This window comes from Eriocheir sinensis, chromosome 6 (assembly GCF_024679095.1).
Source record: "Eriocheir sinensis breed Jianghai 21 chromosome 6, ASM2467909v1, whole genome shotgun sequence".
NCBI lineage: Eukaryota > Metazoa > Arthropoda > Malacostraca > Decapoda > Varunidae > Eriocheir > Eriocheir sinensis.
Genome location: NC_066514.1, coordinates 2,074,700 through 2,100,823, shown reverse-complemented (window position 1 = coordinate 2,100,823; position 26,124 = coordinate 2,074,700). Strand labels below are relative to the sequence as shown.

At 50.0% G+C, this 26,124-nt stretch overlaps 3 protein-coding genes and 1 long non-coding RNA gene across 22 annotated transcripts in view; 2 read left to right on the top strand and 2 right to left on the bottom strand.

Annotated features, from left to right (window-relative positions):
• Positions 1-16,971, bottom strand: part of LOC126987783 (pentatricopeptide repeat-containing protein 1, mitochondrial-like) — a 94,075-nt gene extending 77,104 nt beyond the window's left edge. Inside the window, exon 1 of the mRNA XM_050845122.1 lies at positions 16,818-16,971. The gene's annotated coding sequence lies outside the window, so the exon portion shown is untranslated. The remainder of the gene's footprint in view (positions 1-16,817) is intronic.
• Positions 1-19,296, top strand: part of LOC126988144 (uncharacterized) — a 57,170-nt gene extending 37,874 nt beyond the window's left edge. Inside the window, exon 2 of the long non-coding RNA XR_007741573.1 lies at positions 19,181-19,296. This is a non-coding gene — a long non-coding RNA (uncharacterized LOC126988144). The remainder of the gene's footprint in view (positions 1-19,180) is intronic.
• Positions 1-24,824, top strand: part of LOC126987922 (synaptotagmin 1-like) — an 80,574-nt gene extending 55,750 nt beyond the window's left edge. For 4 of the 19 annotated variants that reach the window (XM_050845613.1, XM_050845589.1, XM_050845523.1 and 1 more), the window contains 4 exons: positions 12,923-13,040; positions 14,708-14,841; positions 18,706-18,913; positions 19,640-24,824. In XM_050845613.1, coding sequence (XP_050701570.1) covers positions 12,923-13,040; positions 14,708-14,841; positions 18,706-18,909 — 456 coding nt within the window. In that variant the 3' untranslated portion in view covers positions 18,910-18,913; positions 19,640-24,824. The remainder of the gene's footprint in view (positions 1-12,922; positions 13,041-14,707; positions 14,842-18,705; positions 18,914-19,639) is intronic. The other 15 variants (XM_050845603.1, XM_050845596.1, XR_007741296.1 and 12 more) reach the window with 14 other exon arrangements.
• On the bottom strand, positions 1,244-16,620 carry LOC126988106 (uncharacterized). Its single transcript, XM_050845917.1, has 4 exons — positions 15,796-16,620; positions 15,501-15,599; positions 4,066-4,461; positions 1,244-3,863 (listed from the first exon to the last, which is right to left on the bottom strand). The coding sequence occupies exons 1-4, from the start codon at positions 16,149-16,151 to the stop codon at positions 3,755-3,757; spliced, it is 960 nt and encodes a 319-aa protein (XP_050701874.1). The 5' UTR covers positions 16,152-16,620; the 3' UTR covers positions 1,244-3,754.
• Positions 24,825-26,124: the final 1,300 nt, after the last annotated feature.

The window sequence follows — 26,124 nt, the reverse complement described above, 5'->3', positions numbered from 1 at the left end:
AAAGCTACTGACCTTTTCAAGACAGAAGCTCCTTCCTTTAAATGTCCCTTTAATGGTGAGCTTGTAGAGTTGGTCTGCCACAAGATGTCATACTGTTGACGGATATTCTGCCTCGAGTAAGCGTAAAGACTCATTTTCTCTACTTCCCAGATGATGTATTCTGCAGCTGAAGACTGGGGCCATTCTAATTTAATTTGATGTAATAAGATCTATTTCAACCTCCTTTCCGCCAGGAGAGACTGACAGTTAAGACTTGAGAAGGATTGTCGATTTATTTATTTATTTATTTTTACAACAAAGGAGGCAGCTCAAGGGCACACAAAAAAAGAAAACAATAATAAAAAAAGCCCGCTACTCGCTGCTCCTAAAAAAGAAACAAATGAATCGAACATGTTAGGAAGTCTGGCCCTCACCGGCGTTCCAGCAGCTCCTATCATGCGACGGTGCAAATGGAAATCGAGGTGCCAGGCTTTCAAAATACTGGTCTTGTTTTGGGAAAAAATAATAGTTGAAGAGATGCTTCTCCTGGGTAAAAGTTGGAAAGTTTGGTTTAGTCGGCGCAACATCTGTGGTTATATGCCGGAGAGAGACAGGAGGGGAAGGAATTATAGGAGAAGGGAACAGACCCCAGGAGACGGGACACAACCCCCGATTAATACCTGGTACCCATTCACTGCTGGGTGAACAGGGGCGTAGGGTATTGGAAAAGCCGGCCAAATTTTTCCACTCCGCCCGGGAATCGAACCCGGGCTCTATCGATTGTGAGCCGAGTGTACTAACCACTGCACCACGAAGCCCCATCTTCTCCTGAATAATAGTGTTGTGAAAAGTATTCTTAATATTCAAATAACACGAGAATACCTTCGATCACAGCGACTAACAGAAAAGAAACGTAAATTCCCAGTGATTCTAGTTTTACTGAAGGCAGAGTCCATGTCACAGTGGTGGGTTTTGCGACAGACAGCCTCACAAGCCTCCCGTCCCTGGCTAACTCCTAGCAGCAGGTTCCTCGCTAAGGGTGCGGCCACACTGCTGGGTTTGCTGGGAGGGTAGAGGGTAGCGGGACGCCTAGTAGGTCAGAGGCAAGAACAAACACATGGTATCTAATACGAGTGGTTACTGGTAGCGGGTTCCCTCCAAGCTTACCCGCTACCCGCGTCCTGTATGGCCACTCCTATAAGATAACATGTGTTTATTCTTGCCTCTGACCCGCTAGGCATCCCGCTACCCTCTACCCTCCCAGCAAACCCAGCAGTGTGGAGGCACCCTTTAAATTCGTGCTGCCGGTCTTTTCTGTCCAAATGCTGTTTCTCAGACACAGGTCACTTCTATCTGTATGTTTCTATTTACTGTTGGTCCCTTCAGCTACAGACCCATTCCAGGACCTTTCCTTAACTACAACAGATCTCTTCCAACCTAACGATTCTACTGTCTGTCTATGTTCAAGGTATACAGGTCCATGCTAACTATACGCCATTTCTAACTGATGATTCCTTCTTCCTATGCTTAGTCTTAGCTACATGATCATTTTGGATACAGTTCTTTTCAAGGGTCTTTCCTTACGATAGATTCCTGTGAGCTTCAGTGCCCCCTAACCACCAATTCCTCACTACTTACTACAATCATTTTCTACGTTAGCTTCCTTCAACTACAGCCCTTACAGCACAGAATCCCTTCACTTATAGCACAGGCCCCCTTCAGATATCGCAGGTAACCGAGCCAAGACCCCCTCCAGCTCTAGCTACAGGTTCTTATAAGCTACAGGTCCCTTCAGTTATGCAGGCCCTTTAGTTACAGGTCGGTTCCATCCACAGGTCCCTTCCAGTCATAGCCTCTCTTCAGCCACAGGTCCATCCATATCAGGTCCCCTTTAGTCTACAGGTCCCTTAAGTTAGGCTGCCCCTTTAGCAACAGGTCGGTTTCATCCACAGGTCCCTTCCAGTCATAGCCTCTCTTCAGCCACAGGTCCAACCATACCAGTGGCAGGTCCCTTCAGTTAGGCTGCCCTCTTAGCTACAGGTCGGTTCCATCCACAGGTCCCTTCCGGTCATAGCCTCTCTTCAGCCACAGGTCCAACCATATCAGGTCTCCTTTAGTCAGGCCCTTTCAGCTACAGGTCGGTTTCATCCACAGGTCCCTTCCAGTCCCTAGTCTATCTTCAGCTGCAGGTCCCCACTCTAGCTGAAGATCTCCTCCCATTCAGCCCCAGTCTTACATTAAGTCCCTGTGACATCCTACAGTACTCCTGGTCCTCACTCCCCACTCCATCCTAGTAGACCCAGCAACTCTCCACCTTCGGGGCTAAACTGCGGCAGATCCCCCGTACCAGCTTCTTCCCCCACATAACACCCCACACCCCTTTGCCAACATCTGATACTGTCTAGTGCAGCTGCCCCCGTCCCCTAGCCGGCTCTGGCAGCCCCGCACAGCCCCAGCCTCTGGTGTGGTTCTTGGGGCCATCCAGAGGTGTGGCCGCGCGGGTCTGGCTGAGCGGCACTGTAGTCACGTCACGGCCCTGTTGTGTGTATCAGCTGTCGGTGTGGGTATTTACTGTGTCACACTGCCTCTGAGCCCCACGCCCCCACGCACTCACGTGTGACGTGTCTGGTGGTTGGGCGCGGGGCTGCAGGGTCGTTGCTCGTGTATAGCAACCCGTGTCTGCCCAGCTGCTCCGCCCCCAGTCTCGACAGCCCTAAGCACTGTGCAGCCCTAAGCCATCATCACTGGGAGGCTGTGCAGATGGGCAGGCGCGGGAGGAGAGGGAGGGCCAAGTGGAAACCAAATGGGCAGGGCTGTACCGCCCAGCACTTGCCCTCCCACTCCGGACTTTCCCTTCTCCCACGCCAGGCCTCAACTCTGTGAATACAAACAACAGTTACAGCTACACCCATACAGCCACAACCATCACCACCACCACCACCACCGCCACCACTACCACCACCTACTATTTCAATCACTACTACTACTACTACTACTACTACTACTACTGCGACCACCATCATCACTACTATTAACTACTACTACTACTACTACTACTACTACTACTACTACTACTACTGCGACCACCATCATCACCACTTTTAACTACTACTACTACTACTGCTATTATTATTACTAGCATCACAGCTATTGGTGGTAATAGTACTCTTACTAAAACCACTACTACTAGTACATAAGTGGTAGTAAATGCACTTTATGCCACAATATGAACAGAAACAACAACATCAACAACACCTATTACTTATGCAACTACTACTACTACTACTACTACTACTACTACTACTACTATTTCTACTACTAATTGCTGCTGCTGTCACTACCACCACCACCACCACCACCACCACGATGACTATACCTCCCTCTTCTTAACTTGTGTCGTAACTCTGAGTAGGATTGAGTGGCGAGGTGGTTCAGTCAGCATCCATCCCTATGTTGGTTTTGTTAGCTTCCCGAGTGTTGGTACCGCCGCCACCCCGCTCACCACACTTGTCGACGTCCTACACCGGCTACTGACTCGACCCACCACACCACTGCCACGCCCTGACGACTGACCCCACACTGACCCCACACAGCAGACCTATATGATGCTAGATTCAGTGACCCGTGTTCTCAACCCTTTCGGCGCCCAAGTACACATATTTGACAAGGCTTGCGCAGGCGTTTCGGGCATTTTCAGGTGTAGTTTAACCCCCTGACTGCGGATTTCATACAGTTAGACCTCACCAAGCTACAGGAATGGAATAAAAAGTGGCTGCTACAATTCAATGGAGAAAAATGTAGTCATGTACCTTGGGAGGGGATATCCAGCACACCAATACCACATGGGAAACACTCCACTATCCACCACAGAGGCAGAGAAAGACCTGGGAGTGTATGTTACCAGGCTACCAGTGAAGGGATATCCAGCACACCAATACCTACCACATGGGAAACACTCCACTATCCACCACAGAGGCAGAGAAAGACCTGGGACTGTATGTTACCAGGCTACCAGTGAAGGGATATCCATCACACCAATACCACATGGGAAACACTCCACTATCCACCACAGAGGCAGAGAAAGACCTGGGACTGTATGTTACCAGGCTACCAGTGAAGGGATATCCAGCACACCAATACCACATGGGAAACACTCCACTATCCACCACAGAGGCAGAGAAAGACCTGGGAGTGTATGTTACCAGGCTACCGGTGAAGGGATATCCAGCACACCAATACCACATGGGAAACACTCCACTATCCACCACAGAGGCAGAGAAAGACCTGGGACTGTATGTTACCAGGCTACCAGTGAAGGGATATCCAGCACACCAATACCACATGGGAAACACTCCACTATCCACCACAGAGGCAGAGAAAGACCTGGGACTGTATGTTACCAGGCTACCAGTGAAGGGATATCCAGCACACCAATACCACATGGGAAACACTCCACTATCCACCACAGAGGCAGAGAAAGACCTGGGAGTGTATGTTACCAGGCTACCGGTGAAAGTAAAATCCGTGCCAATCGCAGCGGACGGGTTAATGGCCCTGGTGGTTGTTTAACTCTTCTCCGAAAAAGGATCGTGGAACATAACCCCCTATAATTAATGAGATGATAGGTTCGATAATGCGAGTTCACATTATGCGAGCTTTTTGTAGAACGTAGCCCTCGCGTATAACGAATACTGGTGTACTTTGTCAGTCTCGGGTCAATCTGCGAGGCCTGAAGCCAAGCCCTAAAACTTATCAAAAATTAACAGTATTCCATAAAAAAACGTATGAAAATAAAAGAACCAGAAAATAAGACAACGCTGAGATCAAATTAGCACAAAAATTATTACACGGCATACGTAATAGTTTATTTATAATTATATCTTATTGTCACTTGTATCTAAATGTTGACAAAGTGTGCAGACCATTGTTGCTGCGTGTCCCCTCCGGGCCCGGGCGGCTACACACTTCTTTGACGCTCCACACAAACTGACGTACCTTGGAAATATTTCTAAATATCAAATGAATTTGTCATTACGAATTGCACAGACACCGAGTTTTACTTCCCACTCCAATGGCTTCACACCGACTCATCCTTGTCGCGTCCCGTCAAGTCAAACTCAGTCAGTCATCAGCCCGCCTAAAATAGCAGTGGGGTGCGAGCCCCCAGACTCGATTACTCGCTTCTGTGGCGCTGCTCCTTCCTGAACGTTGAAAACTGGCCGGCTTTCACCTTGGAACATAGCATAGATTTTTTTTTTCACCAGGCCGGCAAAAAACTTTCCCTGACCTTTGCCCTGGCGACTGCTGTCCCGACAATGACACCACTAACACCGTGACCGCCGCACTGCACACCCCGACGCCTCCCTGGCTCCACCCACCACGGCATCACACACTTGACAAGGTCGGCCACCCCACGCATGACGAGACCCCAGACTGACTGCTAAGCCAGTGTGGCCGCACTGTGGCGTCTGGCCCCTAGTCCCCCAAGCAAGTTGTGGCGGGCGTGGCGGCGGGCGGCCCCGGGCCCCAGACTACCACCCATCACCCGGCCGGCCGGCGGGGCGGGTCAGGGGCGGCGCCGATCGTGATGGCTGGTAGGCTGGCTCCGCGCTCTAGGTAGGTGTCCTTTTCTTCCTTCTCTCCCACTCAGCATGGCCGACCCCCCTCCCCCGCCCCCTGAGTGGGCTTCCCTGGCCGGGAGAGTCCCGCCCCCCCGGCCGGGAACCCCACTCAGCGGGGCGGCCGAGGGCCCAGTCAGGTTTCAGCGTCCCTTCTGCCTGACACTCATTTTGCTGGTGTTCTCGTGCCTGTGCCTGCTTGTGGTGGCTGCATGACGCACGCCGGTCCATGTACTATCCCCCGCTACTGTTAAGCCAGGTGCTGCTGCGGCCAGTACCGCGGCGGCACCTGCGGCCTCCACGCCCACGCCCGCAGCGCCACTGACAGCCGCCACTCACGCCTCGTGAGGCCACGGGCACCACTGTGACGGCGTGGGCGTGGGCCAGCGTCCGGCGACGCTCACCTGGCCCCGCCTGTACCACACCTCGCCTCACCCACGAGTTGACGTTCATGTGTCATCACGCCCTGGCTTTGTCACGCCCTTCTCGCCCCACCTCCTCTCTCCCCTTCCTCCCCTGGACTTCCTTCTCCCTTCCCATCCCCTTTAAATGGTCGTGGTACTGCCACAGCTGTAAATATGATAACTTCACCACACCGCCATAACCACCACCCAACACACCCCACCAGTCCCGCTGAGCTCAGCGGCCGGGCGGCGGCGTCCCCTCCACCCCCGGGCCCCGGTACCCTCCACACCTCATAAATTATTCCCCAGCCCCAAGGACCCCCGCCCCCCCGGCCCGGCTTCCCTCACTCCCCAGAGCAAAACCCTCATCGCAGTGCTCTCAAGTGGATATTACATGGACACTCAGCCACTATTACCATACCAGAGAGTTTTCTTCCTGCATGAAATGAGACGTGATCCATCCAGGGTGCTGGCTCCTATGATTTCAACGTTCCAGCCTTGGTTCAGATTTACTTCCGTTCCTTTACCTTGCTTTAAGTTGCTTTCTTTCTTTCCTACTCTATTTCACTCTTTTTAGAACCATTTTTTTTGTTAATTCTCTCTCTCTCTCTCTCTCTCTCTCTCTCTCTCTCTCTCTCTCTCTCTCTCTCTCTCTCTCTCTCTCTCTCTCTCTCTCTCTCTCTCTCGTAATTTTTTCTATATAAACAGCCATGGCGCAGTAATAATAATAATAATAATAATAATAATAATAATAATAATAATAATAATAATAATAATAATAATAATAATAATAATAAATACAAACAATCTCAGCAGCAGCAACGAAGCCTGAGATTAAGGAGAGGAAAAAGAAAAAACACCGCGCTGGTCGTCATAAGATCATGGCCGTGGATATCTCGCAGTGCTTCAGAATTTTAGTCAAACCTTTAAAAACACTGGCAATATTATGGGGCTATCGTAGCGGTTATTGTGGGTACTTCCATGGGTAGTTTGAGCCTAGTGATGGTTTAACAAGGTAGCAGCGGGGATCATGTTTCTTAATGGTCCCTCCAAGCGAGAAAAATGAGAAAAAATCACCCCTCACACAAACCATTTCATATGTCAAAGCATTTGTGATCAGATTATGTATCATCTTTTTTTGGGGGGGTTTATATCATGGCACAAATTTGGCCCGTCGCTGCTACACGGTAAAGCCACAAATTTGGCCCGTCACTGCTACACGGTAAAGCCACAAATTTGGCCCGTCGCTTCTACACGGTAAAGCCACAAATTTGACCCGTCGCTGCTACACGGTAAAGCCACAAATTTGGCCCGTCACTGCTACACGGTAAAGCCACAAATTTGGCCCGTCGCTGCTACACGGTAAAGCCACAAATTTGGCCCGTCGCTGCTACACGGTAAAGCCACAAATTTGGCCCGTCGCTGCTACCGGGTTAACAAGGCTTCTGTACCATGGGCTTATACTCATAATGCCAAACGTTTCAGGCTCCTGTTACGAACGTTTTATGAGACCACAAAGGAGATACGTCGCGTTGCCATGAATGTTTTACGTTTATTGGCTGTTAGACGTTCTTTTCCTTATAGTAATCTGTTTTCTCCGCCTTTGCATCCCGGCGCGAGAAAATACAGTAATTTAAGTCCCATGGCAACTCCCCCCCCCCCTCCCCCATTCATTATATATAAACATTGCCTCCTCGAATCGAATGTCACACTGGCACTGTATCCCCGGGTAATGGGTTCGGAGATGAGCAACGAGACCACGCGCACTTATACCACATGGTCTTAACCTTCCCTTCACTTCTTGCAATGATGACCAAGCTCTATTAACTCCATGGTCCCCCGACGCGCTGGACGACGCATATTATAGCGATTAAAGTTTGGCTCTGAGCGGGGCAGACTCGGGGAGGTGCCGGGAGGGAGAGATTGACCCCCGTTGATGTACGAACGTGAACGGCAGTGTTGTTACTTCCTGATCGTTCCTCCCATGCTCCTAACCTTCCCTTCTTGCAATGATGACCAAGCTCTATTAACTCCATGGTCCCCCGACGCGCTGGACGACGCATATTTGAGCGATTACAATTTGGCTCTAAGCGGGGCAGACTCGGGGAAGTGCCGGGAGGGAGAGATTGACGCCCGTTGATGTACGAACGTGAACGGCAGTGTTGTTACCCCCCATTCATGCCCATTTTACCGTTGCTGCTGTTGATGTCCCCGCTACTGTTGCCACGATGGTCTGTGTCCCTTCTCCTAACCACTCACTAATGGTTGTTCTTGTTACTGAAACGGACTTATAACTACTACTACTACTACTACTACTACTACTGCTACTACCCTTATCACCCATACCACTCTAGAATACTACCACTACTACTGCACTACCATTCCTATTACTGCAACTACTAGCATTCCTACTACTGTTACTACTACTACTACTACTACGATTACTACCACCATCACCTCTGTTTTTGTTTTCATTCATGTTATGTTGATTTCGTTGGAGGTTAATGACATCGATTCCGTCTTTGCTTGTTTTTTTGTTTTGTTTTGGTTCTAGTGTTCTGATTTCCATGATTTTTTTGTGTTAGTGTTAATATTTTCCTTGTTTACTGTCATTCACTCCTAAGTTGGTTCCGTTGTTGTTTATTGATGTTTTTATCATTATTATTATTATTATTGTTTATTTACGAACTTATATTAATTTGTCAACACGTTTCTATGCCTTGAACAACCGTCTATGCAAGAGGATGCAAGTTCTTCTATTATTATACTTCCAGAATATGCCACTCTCACCATGGAGACCTTATGAAACCCAATTTTTCTTTCATTTTGTCATGGACTAAAATAAAAGAACAAGATCTAAAAAAAAAAGAGAAAGAAAACAACAGCTGATTCAAAGGATGACCAGAATATTATTAAGATTCTATAATTTCATCTATTCTTTTTTTCACATTGTCTCTCCTCCGTCCTGCTTGTCGCTCGATCCCTCTGCGCATGCTCCTCAACTCTCCTATGACGTCATCACTATCGCGTAAGTATTGACACTGCACCTTTATATTTTAACTTTTACGGTTGTCTTGTTCCTCCTCCATCCTCTGCCACCCTCCCCCCACCGTGTGTGTGTGTGTGTGCGTGTGTGCGTGTGTGTGTGTGCGTGTGTGTGTGTGTGTGTGTGTGTGTGTGTGTTGGGGAATAAACGCCTGCACAGAGTAACGACTTCTCAGTACTTAACGCTCCTTTGTAAGTAAGCATCATCAGACGCAGTACACGTGGAGTGGACTGGATGTCACCTTGTTATCATCATTAAGGATCAGCGGGTTAGTCTTTGCCTGTCCTGCTTGCTACCTGGGGAGGCGGTGGCTGAGTGGTTAGCGTGACGGCCCCGCGTTCAGGAGCTCCAGGAGGGAAGCGGGTTCGAATCCTGGCCGCCGCAGAGCTGAGGTTTTTCAGTCACCGCCGAGTGGCCTAAGACTACCCACATGCTGGCCTGAAGACCACCCATCAACCTGGGCTCTAGATAACCTCTCCAAAGAGAGGCTCAAAGATGAGTTCCGGAGGGCAGCATGAGCCAATGCAAGATGGCGCCACTATAAACACTCGCCTGCGCCACAACGGGCCGGGCCGACCATCAGGCCCCACCAGGAAGAAGCCTTGGGCCGACCATCAGGATCCATTGGGAAGAAGCCTTGGGCCGACCATCAGGATCCACCGGGAAGAAGCCTTGGGCCGACCATCAGGATCCACCGGGAAGAAGCCTTGGGCCGACCATCAGGATCCACCGGGAAGAAGCCTTGGGCCGACCATCAGGATCCACCGGGAAGAAGCCTTGGGCCGACCATCAGGAGCCACCGGGAAGAAGCCTTGGGCCGACCATCAGGATCCACCGGGATGATGCCTACCGGCGCAATAGGCCACGACGTATAAAAAAAAAAAAATAGCGGGGAGCGAACGCCTTGGTAGAAGCCCCGCAGGACCGTTGGTCTAGTTTATTAAAGGCTGACGCAGCAGTGACGCAGCAGTCAGCGTTCCTGTTCTTTGTTCCAGGCAGAGCAGCACCCTTGTCAAGCTGAGGGTGCTCGGCAGTCCTTTTCCATTGGTTACAAAGACATTTGCTAAGGCACCATAAACTGAATAGCAAATGTGATGATTGAATTTGTTAATCTCTTGACTGTGGATTTCCTACAGTCAGACCTCACCAAGCTACAGGAATGGATCAAAAAGTGGCTGCTACAATTCAATGAAGAAAAATGTAAAATCCTGCACCTTGGGAGGGGATATCCAGCACACCAATACCACATGGGAAACACTCCACTATCCACCACAGAGGCAGAGAAAGACCTGGGAGTGTATGTTACCAGGCTACCAGTGAAGGGATATCCAGCACACCAATACCACATGGGAAACACTCCACTATCCACCACAGAGGCAGAGAAAGACCTGGGAGTGTATGTTACCAGGCTACCAGTGAAGGGATATCCAGCACACCAATACCACATGGGAAACACTCCACTATCCACCACAGAGGCAGAGAAAGACCTGGGAGTGTATGTTACCAGGCTACCAGTGAAGGCGAAATCCGTGGCAATCGCAGCGGACGGTTTAATTATCTAAAGGTGAAAGGTCAAAGACGTCATTATTTTGAAAGAGAATCAGGAAAAACTGCTAATACATAATCTGTATGCTCGAGGAAGTCCCTCCTCATGAAGCCGAGCAGCCCAACACTGCCCCGTGCCCGGCTGAGGCTCTCGTACAACCCACACCAGGACAGGCAACGCAGGATACCGCTTTCCTTATGCAACAGAAAGTTTAATGATCATGATACACAGGTTTTATTCCTCGACCGGACTGAGTGATTCCTTATCCTTTCCTACCTCCCCGGGGGCTTCCAGGGTAAGTGTTCTCCCGGGCGGCCACCTATTGGTCCATACACAGTGACGTCAGCACCACAAACAGCAGATCAATCATTGCTTTCGGTGTTTTTCTACCAAACTACATTCATTTCACTGCCAATAAACAGAAAAAACGAGGGTGCGGCCGCCAATTACTGCGCACCATTTCTCTAATTAGTACTCGGAGCCGGCAAAAGGGATGACACTCTGGAAGGTGACCAAGCTGGGGTGACGAAGTGAACAAAGGTCAACATAAAGTTCGGAGATCGGTCTTTATTTTGACACCAGACGCCACTTTCTTTACCCGAGGCACTTTTCCATAGTGGTTTTCTTTGTGGCAGGAATACTAATGGAGATGCGACGCTTTGATTGGCGAACATCCTCTCGTTGTGTTAATACCTCTGGCTGCTGGTGTTTCAATGGCATGCTCTCCTTCACTGTGAGGCGCTGGTACTGTCCTGTCTCGACCAATCAGCGTGAGCCCTGGGCCTATAGGTAACCATTCAGCGTTGTTGAGGAGGAGGAGAGAGAGGTGGAGGAGGAGGAGGTGGAGAAATAGCTGGTAAGGAGGTGGATTAGTAGAAGGAAGGGAAGGAGTCAGAGGAGGAGGTTGGGCTTTTCGGCAGGACCTGATGAGTGCTAAACTAGAGTCCTTGTTGGTAAGACTTGAGTTGCGACACCAGTGAGGGTTACAACAGTGCTGAGGGTTGCCTGCCTCCTCAACTAACTCTACTACTAGACATAACAAATACAGGAGCGGCTGGAGAACACGACGAAACGCAAGAAGGAGATGCCACACAACCACCACACCAACACACGACAACACCAATCATGTGCATCCGACACTTTTCACTCGAAGCAACCTCACTCACACTGAACACATCCACCCGACACGGCACTACACGCGATATCCACACGTCACCTTCTTTAACAGCAGAAGCCCACTGCCACACAAGCAAGTCTAAGCCACCGCGCACAGCCGACCAGGCAGTCCTTGCTGTATCAGGACGAACCACAAGAAACCCCAAGTCACGAACTGCAAGACAAACACGATAGCTTTTCTTTCCCCTCCGTCACTCTCTCCCCGCCCATCTTCAGCGGGGAGGAGCTGTTCCATGGCCTCAGTATAGTATTCCTACCCTCCCCGAATAGTTTAATACCTTGCCCTTCACAATTACACTGTATAACACCATCCGTTCCCTTCCACAACATGCCCCCTGCGATTTGGTACGTATGAGTTATCAGTATGCAGCGTGTGGTGTCAGGGTGGAGAGGATAGTGCCGTGAAGCGAGCTGTGGTGGGGTCCGTGCAGGCTAGGCTCCACCAGGGAATGGAAGGTGTGTGTGGCCGGCGGAGTGAGGCTTGGGTGAGGATTACTTCTAGGCATGTTGGTCGTATGAGTTAACAGTATGCGGCGTGTGGTGTCAGGGTGGAGAGGACAGTGCCGTGAAGCGAGCTGTGGTGGGGTCCGTGCAGGCTAGGCTCCACCAGGGAATGGAAGGTGTGTGTGCCCAGCGGAGTGAGGTTTGGGTGAGGACTACTTCTTTGTATGTTGGTGTTGAGCATCATACCATAACGCTAGACTTAGTGGGACTTGCTGAAGGAGTTTTAATAGTTTCACTGTGGAAGGGAAATTTTCAATGATTGGCAGGACTGGGCCGTTCGAGGGTGTGACGAAATGAGGCACCACTTTGAGATGTCTTGTTACAGCAGTGAAGCAATAGTTCTATGGGACCAGGAGGCATATAGGTGTGAAATGATTGTGTGGAAGAGAAGGCCGAGTGAGCGGAGAGTGAATGGACGGGGAGAAGGAGGAAGGCACATGTCCTCAGCATCAACTGGCGGTTAAGTAAATCTAGGCAGCAAAACACTATTGATGAGTATCCAAGACGAGTCGTGACACATAGGATAATCCACTACTGCCAACGCTGTGGACTGGCATGGGAGCGGCATCGCGGGCGGACAGGGAGGCGGGTGGGCGGCTGGTGGTGCCAAGGAAGTAATCAAAGTCTGACACTGAATTGTCTCTCTCAGGAAAACAAGCTCGGGGACATCTGCTTCTCTCTGCGCTATGTGCCGACGGCAGGCAAGCTGACGGTGGTGATCCTGGAGGCCAAGAACCTCAAGAAGATGGACGTGGGCGGTCTCTCTGGTAGGTGTGGGGGAAGGGGGGGAGGGGGGGAGGGGATAGCCAGGGATGGAGACAAGCTTGGGGTGATGGGCGGGGTTCGAACTGAGGCTGGAGGAAATGCACAACGGTGAGGCTGTTTTAACGGGTAAGAGTGTGCAATGTGCTGAGATCAGAGAGGATGGATGGAATGGGCTGAGTGAGTTTTGGGTCATGGGTTCTGGGGTGGGTGGACAGGCAGACGAGGGGGCTGGAGTAAGCAACTGAGGGGTACGAGTGAAGGGGTTCAGAGGGGTGCTGGGCATGACAGGAGACATGGAACAGGCAGGGTAAGGGTGTTGTGGAGAGCGCCGAGCAGGACTGGCAAGGACGGAGAGCTCTGAGGGTACGGTCTGCTATATAGATAAGGAGGGCGAGTTTTATGAATGGAGTGTTTCAGTGGGACAACGTGCCAGATTGTCGTACTCAGCCGATTATATTTCCCGACTCCCTACCCCAAACTGTCTTCTGGGCTCCATAACGAAACTGATTTATAGTTATCGTTAAAAGAGTTAGATTCTGATGTTTCTTGGCAATAGTTAGGCGTCGGATACAGGTAAATACTATGCTCTGAGTACGACAATCTGGCAACGGTACAGTGGGAGGACAGTGTCAGGGGGAGAGTGTGAGAGACAGGAACTCAGTGTAGTGAAGACATTGCAGGTGAGACATGGCTGAGATAGGTGAGGGAAGATTGGTGACCAGATAGGGAAGGGAAGCCTGGTCGTGCGCGAAGCTGGAGTATGCAGGTGAGACATGATTTGGAGCTGAGTGAAAGGAAAGGTTAAGGGCCTATCACACTGGCCAAATTTTTCGTGGATCTTCAGTCAAACCACGATTTCCGCTGGTTCTCATTTGTTTCCTGTTATTGCTGATGATGATGATGGTGAGTAATATCGTCGTCCTTCTGTGAAATCTACCGTAGCTTTGGAAGATCGTGGAAATATAATACCCACGCCAGCGGAAATCGTGGTTTGACTGAAGATCCACGGAAAATTTGCCCAGTGTAATAGCCCCTTCAGTGTTTGCAGCCTCCATGCTACTTAAAATAAATAACTCTATCGATTTCACACATTAATTTACGTCTTTCAATATTTCACTTGTCTTACCCCTTATGTTACGTATATAAACATGACGTAACAAATGTCTTTTTTACATGTAACAAAGGAGACAGCTCAAGGGCACAAAAAAAGGAAACAATAATAAAAAAAGCCCGCTACTCGCTGCTCCTAAAAAGAATCCAAAGAGCCTTGGGTCATTTGAATTCGCTAAGGCTCACTAACGCAATGTATTTCTCTCAACTCAACAATTCTAGTGAAATATAAAGTTTAAGATAAAATCGAGTTAGAGAAATGTTAGTTGATGAAGTATGCAATAACGTAACATTTCAATTCGCTAAGGCTCATTCACTAACGCAATGTATTTCTCTCAACTCAACAATTCTAGTGAAATATAAAGTTTAAATTGAGTTAGAAAAATGTTAAGTTGATGAATTGAGCAATAACGTAACACATTTAAATAAGGCTCACTCACTAACGCAGATGTTTTTCTTTCAACTCAACAATTCTAGTGAAATATAAAGTTTAAGAGCAATATGTCACTCTGCTAAGCCACGCATTGGTCCCAAACTAACAACGAACCCTGCCTTCCAGATCCTTATGTGAAGATCTGCCTCATTCAGAACGGCAAGCGGCTCAAGAAGAAAAAGACGAGCATCAAAAAGTGTACCCTCAACCCCTACTACAACGAGTCATTCTCGTTTGAAATTCCATTCGAACAGATTCAGGTAAGTCTGGTCTCGCTTCGCCTCCGTGTGTAGTTCTGCCTTCCAGCGAATACAAGTTTGTCTCGGAGGTCATTTTGGGAGACAATTATATAGGAATCCTCAGGAGTTACTATGTTTATAATCAAATGGAAACACCAGAGTCTTTACAAACTAAAAAAAATATTTGGGGAGACAATTATAAAGAAATCTTCAGGAATAACATATATAATTATAATCAAATGCAAACACAAGTCTTTACAAACAATAAAAAAAATATTAACTTTAGCAAATTTGCGATATAGTATCAGTCATAAAAATATTCTGATACTTTTCAATATATGTCCTTCTATAATAACAAGTAGAACACTATCTATTCATGAATTATACGAAGGGAAAGCTGAAGATATCCTGCCTCGCACCCCGCGGAGCCAACACTTCTCGACCCCATCCGCTCTCTCTCTCGAGGTAATGGTACTCAATCCCAACCCCCGGGGACGCTTAACCCACTGGATGCCGATTTCCTACCAGAAGACATCACCACGCTACAGGAGTGGAACAAAAAGTGGCTGCTACAATTTAGTGAAGACAAATGTGAGGTCATGCATATTAGGAAGGGATATCCAGCATACCAATACCACATGGGAAATACTCCACTATCCACCACAGAGGCAGAGAAAGACCTGGGAGTGTATGTTACCAGGCTACCAGTGAAGGGATATCCAGCACACCAATACCACATGGGAAACACTCCACTATCCACCACAGAGGCACAGAAAGACCTGGGACTATGTTATCAGGCTACCAGTGAAGAGATATCCAGCACACCAATACCACATGGGAAACACTCCACTATCCACCACAGAGGCAGAGAAAGACCTGGGAGTGTATGTTACCAGGCTACCAGTGAAGGGATATCCAGCACACCAATACCACATGGGAAATACTCCACTATCCACCACAGAGGCAGAGAAAGACCTGGGAGCATATGTTACCAGGCTACCAGTGAAGGGATATCCAGCACACCAATACCACATGGGAAACACTCCACTATCCACCACAGAGGCAGAGAAAGACCTGGGAGCATATGTTACCAGGCTACCAGTGAAGGGATATCCAGCACACCAATACCACATGGGAAACACTCCACTATCCACCACAGAGGCAGAGAAAGACCTGGGAGTGTATGTTACCAGGCTACCAGTGAAGGGATATCCAGCACACCAATACCACATGGGAAACACTCCACTATCCACCACAGAGGCAGAGAAAGACCTGGGAGCATATGTTACCAGGCTACCAGTGAAGGGATATCCAGCACACCAATACCACATGGGAAACACTCCACTATCCACCACAGAGGCAGAGAAAGACCTGGGAGCATATGTTACCAGGGTACCAGTGAAGGCGAAATCCGTGCCAATCGCAGCGGACGGGTTAATCAAAACAGTTATCCTAGACGTGGTTGTTGATGTACCAGGCTACACGATCCATTTCACCACAAATACCTTCAAGCAGACAAGTGTCCTTTTCTCTGCAAATTTTGAACGGCCTGGGTGGACGGACGGTTCACGGCGAGCCGGATACAGTTACACGAATATATAATGAGTAAGCGGTGGCTGAGTGGTAGCGTGCTGGGCCCACATTCACCACGTGATGGACGACGCGAGTTCGAATCCCCACGCTACCACCTGGGATTTTTCAGTCACCGCCGAGTGGCTTAAAACTACCCACATGCTGTCCTGAAGACCACCCATCAACCCGGACTCTAGCGGAAACCGTCCAAGTGAATCAAGGAGTTCCGGGGGGCAGCATGAGCCAGGAGAAGATGGCGCCACTATAAACACTTGTCTGCGCCATGACGGGCTGGGGCCGAACACCATCCAGGCCCCTCAAGCAAGCCTCCCGGTGCTATAGGCGTAGACTAAAAAAAAAAATACCCACCACTAAATCTGTTGGCCTACATTATGAACAATCAATAGGCTTCTGTGTTTACGTACCTTGAAGGGGTGTTGAGGCTGACGAAATCTGGGACCATCTCTCTGAACCTTTACGACCACTGCCAGTGTTAACGATGACCGTCTCAGGACACCACACCGTCACAACACAGCACGGGGCGTCACAACACTGCCCCGTCACGTCACAACACAGCACAGGCCGTCACACCCTGCCAGACGATGACACCACACCGTCACAACACAGCACTGGGCGTCACACCCTGCCAGACGATGACACCACACCGTCACAACACAGCACTGGGCGTCACACCCTGCCAGACGATGACACCACACCGTCACAACACAGCACTGGGCGTCACACCCTGCCAGACGATAACACCACACCGTCACAACACAGCACTGGGCGTCACACCCTGCCAGACGATGACACCACACCGTCACAACACAGCACGAGCCGTCACACCCTGCCAGACGTGCTCCCTGCCGTCACAACACTGCCTCGTTCCTGATCTTGATGTCACAGGTGGCTTAGGATTCCTCCCCAGACAGCCTTTGTATCGGCACCTCCTGTGGAAAGAAAACAAAACATGCAGAAAGTCTATGTTCTTCTCGGGGCAAGATGTCATTCCCTACATCTTGCACGTCACATGCATTCCAAGGACTATTTCACTGCCGTCACACCCTGCCAGACATTCTCCCTGCCCTCAGAACACTGTCTCGTGCCGCCACAACACAGAACGGACCGCCATACCCTGCCAAAAGTGCTCCCTGCCCCAAGGTCTAGAGAATCAAATGTCTGGTCACGCGCAGAATGCTGATTAATGCCGAGGATGTAACTTGTTTTATTATTTTATTATTTTTACGTCTACGCCTATAGCGCCGGTAGGCTTGCTTGACGGGCCTGGATGGTAGTCGGCCCCAGCCCGTCATGGCGCAGGCAAGTGTTTATAGTGGCGCCATCTTCTCTTGGCTCATGCTGCCCCCCGGAACTCCTTCTTGACTCAGTGTTTGCAGTGGTTAGCACACTCGGCTCACAACCGAGAGAGCCCGGGTTTGATTCCCGGGCGGGGTGGAAAAATTTGGGCGGCTTTTCCGATACCCTACGCCCCTGTCCACCCAGCAGTGAATGGGTACCAGGTATTAATCGGGGGTTGTGTCCCGTCTCCTGGGGTCTGTTCCCTTCTCCTATAATTCCTTCCCCTTCTGTCTGTCTCCGGCATATGACCACAGATGTTGCGCCGACTAAACCAAACTTTCCAGCTGTTCCCTTCTCCTATAATTCCTTCCCCTTCTGTCTGTCTCCGGCATATGACCACAGATGTTGCGCCGACTAAACCAAACTTTCCAGCTGTTCCCTTCTCCTATAATTCCTTCCCCTTCTGTCTCTCTCCGGTATATGACCACAGATGTTGCGCCGACTAAACCAAACTTTCCAGCTGTTCCCTTCTCCTATAATTCCTTCCCCTTCTGTCTGTCTCCGGCATATGACCACAGATGCTGCGCCGACTAAACCAAACTTTCCAGCTGTTCCCTTCTCCTATAATTCCTTCCCCTTCTGTCTCTCTCCGGCATATGACCACAGATGTTGCGCCGACTAAACCAAACTTTTCAAAAAACTTTCCTTCTCTTACATGACACTCATTTTCTCTTTCTCAACGTCTGGGTGCTTGGGGTTTGCTGAACAGGGAGTTTACAGCGTCTTCACTCCTCCATCTCTACCTGTTTCGTCTCTTATAATAACAGTGATTATAATGGCGCCACTATAAACACTTGTCTGCGCCATGACGGGCTGGGGCCAACTACCATCCGGGCCCCTCAAAAGAGCCTCCGGTGCTTTAGGCGTACACGTCAAAAAAATAATAATAATAATCTCATTCTCCTTGCTACCCTCGATCGTCCTAACCAAACCTGTCTGTCTCCCCTTCCACAGAAAGTGAACCTCCAGGTGACCGTGGTGGATTACGATCGCATCGGTACCTCGGAGCCCATCGGCCGCTGCGTCTTGGGCATGAACGCGTCGGGCACGGAGCTACGCCACTGGTCAGATATGCTGGCCTCCCCCCGCCGCCCCATCGCCCAGTGGCACACCCTCAAAGACCCGGAGGAAGCTGACGCCATCCTTACTCAGAAATAAAGAGGTGAGGCGGAGACACTGCGCTCTAACCTGACGCGGCAGCATTTTTTTTTTATTTTTTATTTTTTACAACAAAGGAGGCAGCTCAAGGGCACACAAAAAAAGAAAACAATAATAAAAAAAAAAGCCCGCTACTCGCTGCTCCTAAAAAAGATACAAAAGAGGTGGCCGAAAGGAAGATCAAATACGAAGGAGTTAGTTAATGATGAAGTGCTTGCTTGCTGCCTACTGGATAACTAAGTCTATATGCACCGAGTCAAGTCACGCGCAGGTTTGTGGGAGGAGACACGGCCGAGGCGTGGTTTATGCGTGACACTGCTTGGAGCCAAACTAGAGAATGTAGAAACAGGGATTTAGAGAAAACGAGGAAAGGCGGACTAATTTAAATCAATCACTTCAACATGCCCTCCCTCACACCCCACACCGCCGTCTGTAGGCATTGGAATTACAGTCACGCAATAGCACAATAAAAAGACATATTTTTTCGTCAGTGGCTTGCCTGAACGCGCTGTGAAAGAAGGCGAGAATGCACATCCAGAGTGCACACACGGCCCCAACTTTAGTCACCCCTGAACTGGCGGGTATTTTTTGGGCTCCAAGTGACGTCATCCCGCTGCTCCGCCCCAAAACCGCCTCCTGCGCGTACCGGTCGCAGTTTTGAAGCAGTGACTTGATTTGGTATATATAGACTTAGCAGGCAGCCTTGTTAATCTTTCCTTCTCTTCCCCAGGGCGTGAGCAACAGCGCCAGCCACTCGCTTCTCGTCGGCCCGGAGCGGGGAGAGACGATCAGTGGGCGGCAATTCGAGGTTCGGCCACGCCTTGATTCTGCCTCACCAGTTGTGCTTCATCGATGACTACATGAGCCACGACCTCTTCCCTCCCTTCCTCTCACCCTTCCCCTCTCTCTCCCTCTCTCTCTCCTGTGTTACTAATAGTTCAGTAGGTGATGACGTAGCGAGGATATAAACAGTGGCCTGCCGGACGTAACAGCAGTGCATAGGTTCGTCCGGCATTGATATACAGTAAACAAACAAAAACAATGTACAGCAAAGTCAACCGTAGATTGTCTTCTCTCTTGTAGTCAAGGAGATGTTTTCTGATCTCCATATAAACATTTTTATTTTCATCATTATTGTTCACGCTCGTCGCTGGAGTGTTGCCTCGCGCAGCCTCTCCGCGTCGTATCGCTTGTCATCCTTGTCATCCTGAACCAAAGAGACTGTCTGAGGTGGTGTGCAGAAGCGTTTTCAGGCGCGAGGCCCACGAGGGAAAAGGGTTTAAATGTGATTTCATCCAGTCCTGTCCCGCCTACGAGATGGACCCACTTTCCATGGCTGAGCGAAGCCGTAACTCATGGTAGTAGTGTTCGCGCTGAAGAGCATATCGGCAAACAAGTCACAAAACGTTGGTGCAAGCCAAGTCTATATACACCAAGTCAAGTCACGCGCAGGTTTGTGGGAGGAGACACGGAAGAGGCGTGGTTTATGCGTGACACTGCTTGGAGCCAAACTAGAGAATGTAGAAACTGGGATTTAGAGAAAACGAGGAAAGGCGGACTAATTTAAATCAATCACTTCAACATGCCCTCCCTCACACCCCACACCGCCGTTTGTAGTCATTGAAATTAGTCACGCAATAGCACAATAAAAAGACATATTTTTTCGTCAGTGGCTTGCCTGAACGCGCCGTGAAAGAAGGCGAGAATGCACATCCAGAGTGCACACACGGCCCCAACTTTAGTCACCCCTGAACTGGCGGGTATTTTGGGGGGGGCTCGAAGTGACGTCATCAAGCTGCTTCGCCCCAAAACCGCCTCCTGCGCGTACCGGTCACAGTTTCGAAGCAGAGTGACTTGACTTGGTATATATAGACTTAGGACACAAGCTTCCTCTACATGCGACCCCACAGTGGATCCAGCCACAATACTCACTGCCACCAGTTCAACTCAGTTCATAGCTATTAAATGATTCCCTAAAAGAAAGTGTGTTAGTCTCTGGCGGGCAGGAGGCGACCTTCATCATCATAATTTAACCTTGCAATTCCTTCGTCCCTTCAGGAAACATTCACGAAGACTCCCTCTCCCCCGACGCCTCCAGCCCCCCCACGGCCCTCAGTACCCACCTTCCCTCCCTGTGTTACGACTTGACGAGCCTTGTGGTACCTCCCCCCTCCACCAGCAGGAGAGTAAGCGGAGCAGGACTGAGGCTTAAAGGGGAGTGGGAGCGAGGTGGTGTCTGAATATACCCTTACTGCATGTCTGTCTGTCTGTCTGTCTGTCTGTTCACATAAGGTCCTGATACCTGTATTTACCATGTATATACGTATAGGCTGTCCCCTATCTAAACAGGCCTCTATTTCTTCTCTCTCTCCCTCTGTCTCACGTGAATGCTAGTGTGCGGGTGTGTGCCTGTCCCTCCCCCTTTCCCCTCCCTCGACTTGCCGGAGGAGCGGAAGGGAGGGAAAAGACAAAGAAGAAAACGATTAAAAAAATGTATAAATAAGAGAAAGTCACCTTTTTTGCGTTGATTAGTGAGAAATATTTCCCATGTTGTTGTTGTTGTTCTTGTTGTTGTGTTGGTGCATCCAGAGTGTGTGGCGTGGCCGGACGGCGGTGGCGTGAGAGCGACGAGAGGTCTAGAGTTAGAGGTTGGTTTTGTGAGATGCTCCCAACCCTCACACCAAGTATTTCCAAAGGCCATAGAGGAGGTTAATCGAGCTCTAATGAGTGTTCTTTTAAGTTCACGGTACGGAAGAAGGTTCAGACTACCACCAGGGTCATAAAAGTACCCCTGGAAATGCCCTAAACTCCCACGAAAGACTAGTAAATTACATGTTCTTGGCCGCAGAAATGTTGAAAAATATGGCTCAGAGTCCTAAGTGAACAGCGTGCCCACGGGGATGTAGGCACGCACGGGCAAGGTGACCCGGGGCAGCTTAGCTCGGGTGTAGCGTGCTGGCGCGGCGCGGACAAATGGCCAGTTTTACAGTCCAGGGGCCGGGTTCATCAACTGACTACAAGACCGGCCGTTGGTAAGTCTTTCGTAAATCTGTCCTCTACAAATGATCCTTGTGTTCAGGCTGCTCCGATGAGACTGAATGGAGTACTGGCCTGGTCGACATTTCTTTCATTGCCATTGGAGACGCCTTAAGATCAAGAGCGTTCCTTGAGGATGGAGTTACCACAAGACTTAAGGAACTGGCCTGGTCGACACTTCCTTCATTGCCATTGGGGTCGCCTTAAGATCAAGAACGTTCCTTGATGATGGAGTTACCAGAAGACATAAGGTACTGGCCTGGTCGACATTTCCTTCATTGCCATTGGGGTCGCCTTAAGATCAAGAACGTTCCTTGATAATGGAGTTACCAGAAGACTTAAGGTACTGGCCTGGTCGACATTTCCTTCATTGCCATTGGAGACGCCTTAAGATCAAGAGCGTTCCTAGATGGTCGAGTTACCAGAAGACTTAAGGTACTGGCCTGGTCGACATTTCTTTCATTGCCATTGGAGACGCCTTAAGATCAAGAGCGTTCCTAGATGGTCGAGTTACCAGAAGACTTAAGGAACTGGCCTGGTCGACATTTCTTTCATTGCCATTGGGGTCGCCTTAAGATCAAGAGCGTTCCTTGATGATGGAGTTACCAGAAGACTTACGAACAACAGGTCTCGTCAGTGGTTTGATGAGTCCGCCCTCAGTACAGCAAGTTTGTAAGCTCCCCAACCAAACACAAAATACCATGAACATTCCTTGTATAGTGTTTGGCTTTGATATAAAAAGAAGGGAACCAGAAAACCACACAGGAAGTCTCTTTAGTGTCTGGTACTGAGTAGAGATATCGGATCATTATGGTGAATCTAGTTTGATGTCGGCGCTTACAATGACTCCGTGTTGGACCGTCGAGCTGGCCCAAAGAGTGGTTGGTGCCGCCCAGCAGGCCGGACTTGTGTTGACGTGCGGGGATGGCGCCAACCAAACAGTGGAGAGCAACAAGCGGGCCTGTGACCTTATCGCCGTGCGGGTGTGGCGCGGCCCGAGCAGCGGCCAGGCAGCCAAGCAGGCCCATCCTTCGTTTCCTTTGCTCCGGTAGGGCGCCGTCTCACAGCGGCGCTATCGTTCACGCTAGCCAGTAAACGTTCCTTTGCGCGTTAGCCTGAGCCGTAGCATTATATACTTCTTGCTTTTTTGAAACGTGGAAGGCAGCTGCACTTATTACAGCTACCGACCTTTTCCTTTGGTTTCATCACTTCCGGCGCAGTGGTGGTCAGGCGCAGGGCGCGCAGTTGGTCTGCGCGCCACGCCTGGCGCAGCGCGGAAGCACACCCGCCAGGGAGGCCGTGGGTTCCTCGTGCCATAATACATGTAATGTACGTACGTGTTTGCTGTTCACATCCTGTGGTAGTGTACGTGGTCGCCTGTATGTGAATGTGCGTGTGTGTGGGGTGACCTTCCTCCTCCGTAGTGAGTGGACGAGCCGTGGGCTGCATCCACACAGGGGGCGGGGAGAGGGAGGCAGGCCCAAGGAGCACTCTGTCTACCTCTCAGGTGGCACTGCTGGGAGGCGGGAGCCACGCTGCAGGCACCGGCAGCGTGGCACTCCCGAGCCTTCTGCCTCTAATGGGTGCTTGTCACCTTAGCACCGTGCGACGAGTCCTTGAAGGCGCGGCATTACGCAACAGGGACGAGCACACCGGCAAGGAAGGGCACATGCTGGGAGTGATACAGGCGGCAAGATGTGCCGCCATGCCTCGTGTTAATGTTTACATTCCGTGTTGCTGAGAGCCTGAGGAGCGTCGCGGTGCAGCGCGCGGCGCCTCCTGGTCTCTCTCTCTCTCTCTCTCTCTCTCTCTCTCTCTCTCTCTCTCTCTCTCTCTCTCTCTCTCTCTCTCTCTCTCTCTCTCTCTCTCTCTCTCTCTCTCTCTGTTTCTCTCATAACCAAATGCATTATTGCCTTTCCTAGCTATATCTAAACCAGTCTGTCTACTCTATATTTACAAGAAAGTAACCAAAGATTTGTTGTGTGTGTGTGTGTGTGTGTGTGTGTGTGTGTGTGTGTGTGTGTGTGTGTGTGTGTGTCATCATATTACAAAATAAACCAAAGATCTGTGTGTGTGTGTGTGTGTGTGTGTGTGTGTGTGTGTGTGTGTGTGTGTGTGTGTGTGTGTGTGTGTGTGTGTGTGTGTGTGTGTGTGTCTCTCTCTCTCTCTCTCTCTCTCTCTCTCTCTCTCTCTCTCTCTCTCTCTCTCTCTCTCTCTCTCTCTCTCTCTCTCTCTCTCTCTCTCTCTCTCTCTCTCTCTCTCTCTCTCTCTCTCTCTCTCTCTCTCTCTCTCTCTCTCTCTCTCTCTCTCTCTCTCTCTCTCTCTCTCTCTCTCTCTCTCTCTCTCTCTTCTACTACTACCACTACTAATACTAAAACTAATACTACGAGGGCAAAAAAGTATCAGATGTGTGTGTGTGTGTGTGTGTGTGTGTGTGTGTGTGTGTGTGTGTGTGTGCGTGCGTGTGTGTGTGTTAGCTAAGACATACTGTGCTCACGGGAAGAAGTGACGTCATTGAGTTTTCTGCCCCCGAAATAAGCAGTAGTGTTAACCCTTCTAGCCAGCCCCTCTGCCTCGCCTCGGCCCCCCTCGCCTGGCCCGCCGCCCCCTCCCCTGCAGCAGGTGTGGGGGAGGGGGGGTGGCCGGAGGGGGGACGAGAGGGGGAGCGGGGAAATTCTCAGGCTGCAGACCTTAGTGTCATCTTATGTAATTAGTTGGTTGGTTTGTTTAGAACTGTACCGTCTGTCTGGGGTAGTTCCGCCCCCGCGCTGCCGAGGGCGTGTAAAATAATAAAAAAAATACATTAGTCAGATACTACTACTACTACTACTACCACTACTAATACTAATACTAATACTAATAAAGTTCAGAAACTGGGAGTGTGCTTTTTCTTATGATTCTTGTATCCTGAATTTTTTTTTTTTAAGTCTGAGCCTATAGCGCCCTTAGGCTTGCTTGAGGGGCCTGGGTGGTAGTTGGCCCCAGCCCGTCATGGCGCAGGCAAGTGTTTATAGTGGCGCCATCTTCTCTTGGCTCATGCTGCCCCCCGGAACTCGTTCTTGATTCACTTGGACGGTTTCCTCTAGAGTCCGGGTTGATGGGTGGTCTTCAGGACAGCATGTGGGTAGTTTTAAGCCACTCGGCGGTGACTGAAAAATCCCAGGTGGTAGCGTGGGGATTCGAACCCGCGCCGTCCATCACGTGGTGAATGTGGGCCCAGCACGCTACCACTCAGCCACCGCCTACCCTAAAATGCCTACAATGCCTTGAAACATCAATGCCTTCCAACTTCCTTCATCTAAAACTCTTGCCAGAAGGAAGTACAAAGGAGCCTCCAGATTGAAGCCATGCAGACAATGTTTCACTGGATAAGGAGCGCAGGGTAGAAGAGGTAGAAGGATCAACCAACATTAACGTAAGTAGGGAGGGCGCGATTAGACAGACAGATAGGCTCAAAGTTACAAAAGCGACAGGACCAGATGAAATATTCCCCAGGGTATTATTATTATTATTATCATTTTTTTTTGGAGGGGCCTGATGGTATGGCCCAACCCGTTCTGGCGCAGGTGAGTGTTTATAGTGGCGCCATCTTGCATTGGATCATGCTGCCCTCCCGGAGCTCATCTTTAATCCTAGAATCTAGAGTCCGGGTTGATAGGTGGTCTTCTGGACAGCATGTGGGTAGTTTTAAGCCACTCGGCGGCGGCTGAAAAATCCCAGCTTGGTGGCACCGGGCGGGGATTGAACTCGCGTCGTCCTGAACGCTGCGCCGTCACGCTATCCATTCAGCCACCGCCTCACCGCCTGTTATGCTTTCGGGGGTCCTGTGTCCTTGCCCACGGCTAGGAATGAGTCCGTCCCTTAATCATGGCCGGCTCAGGAGGGCGCCTGCAACTCCTTCCCAGAAAAAAAAATCAACTCAGCCAGAAATGAAATAAAAGTTGAGGTCGAGGTCTCTGCGTGAGCCTCCTTCCGCCCCCTGCCATTCCTCTGTTTTCCTTACCCTGCCGCACCCTTCCCTGTCCCCCTTCCGCCCCCTGCCATTCCTCTGTTTTCCTTACCCTGCCGCACCCTTCCCTGTCCTCCTTCCGCCCCCTGCCATTCCTCTGTTTTCCTTACCCTGCCGCACCCTTCCCTGTCCTCCTTCCCCCCCCTGCCATTCCTCTGTTTTCCTTACCC

Excerpts from the sequence above, each read along its gene's own strand:
- LOC126988106 (XM_050845917.1), bottom strand. The coding sequence starts at position 16,151 with ATGTGGTATTGGTGTGCTGGATATCCCTTCACTGGTAGCCTGGTAACA. Across the intron at positions 4,462-15,500 it reads CTGGTAACATACACTCCCAG|GTCTTTCTCTGCCTCTGTGG; the intron begins GTCTTTCTCTGC and ends ATACACTCCCAG. Across the intron at positions 3,864-4,065 it reads CTGGTAACATACAGTCCCAG|GTCTTTCTCTGCCTCTGTGG; the intron begins GTCTTTCTCTGC and ends ATACACTCCCAG.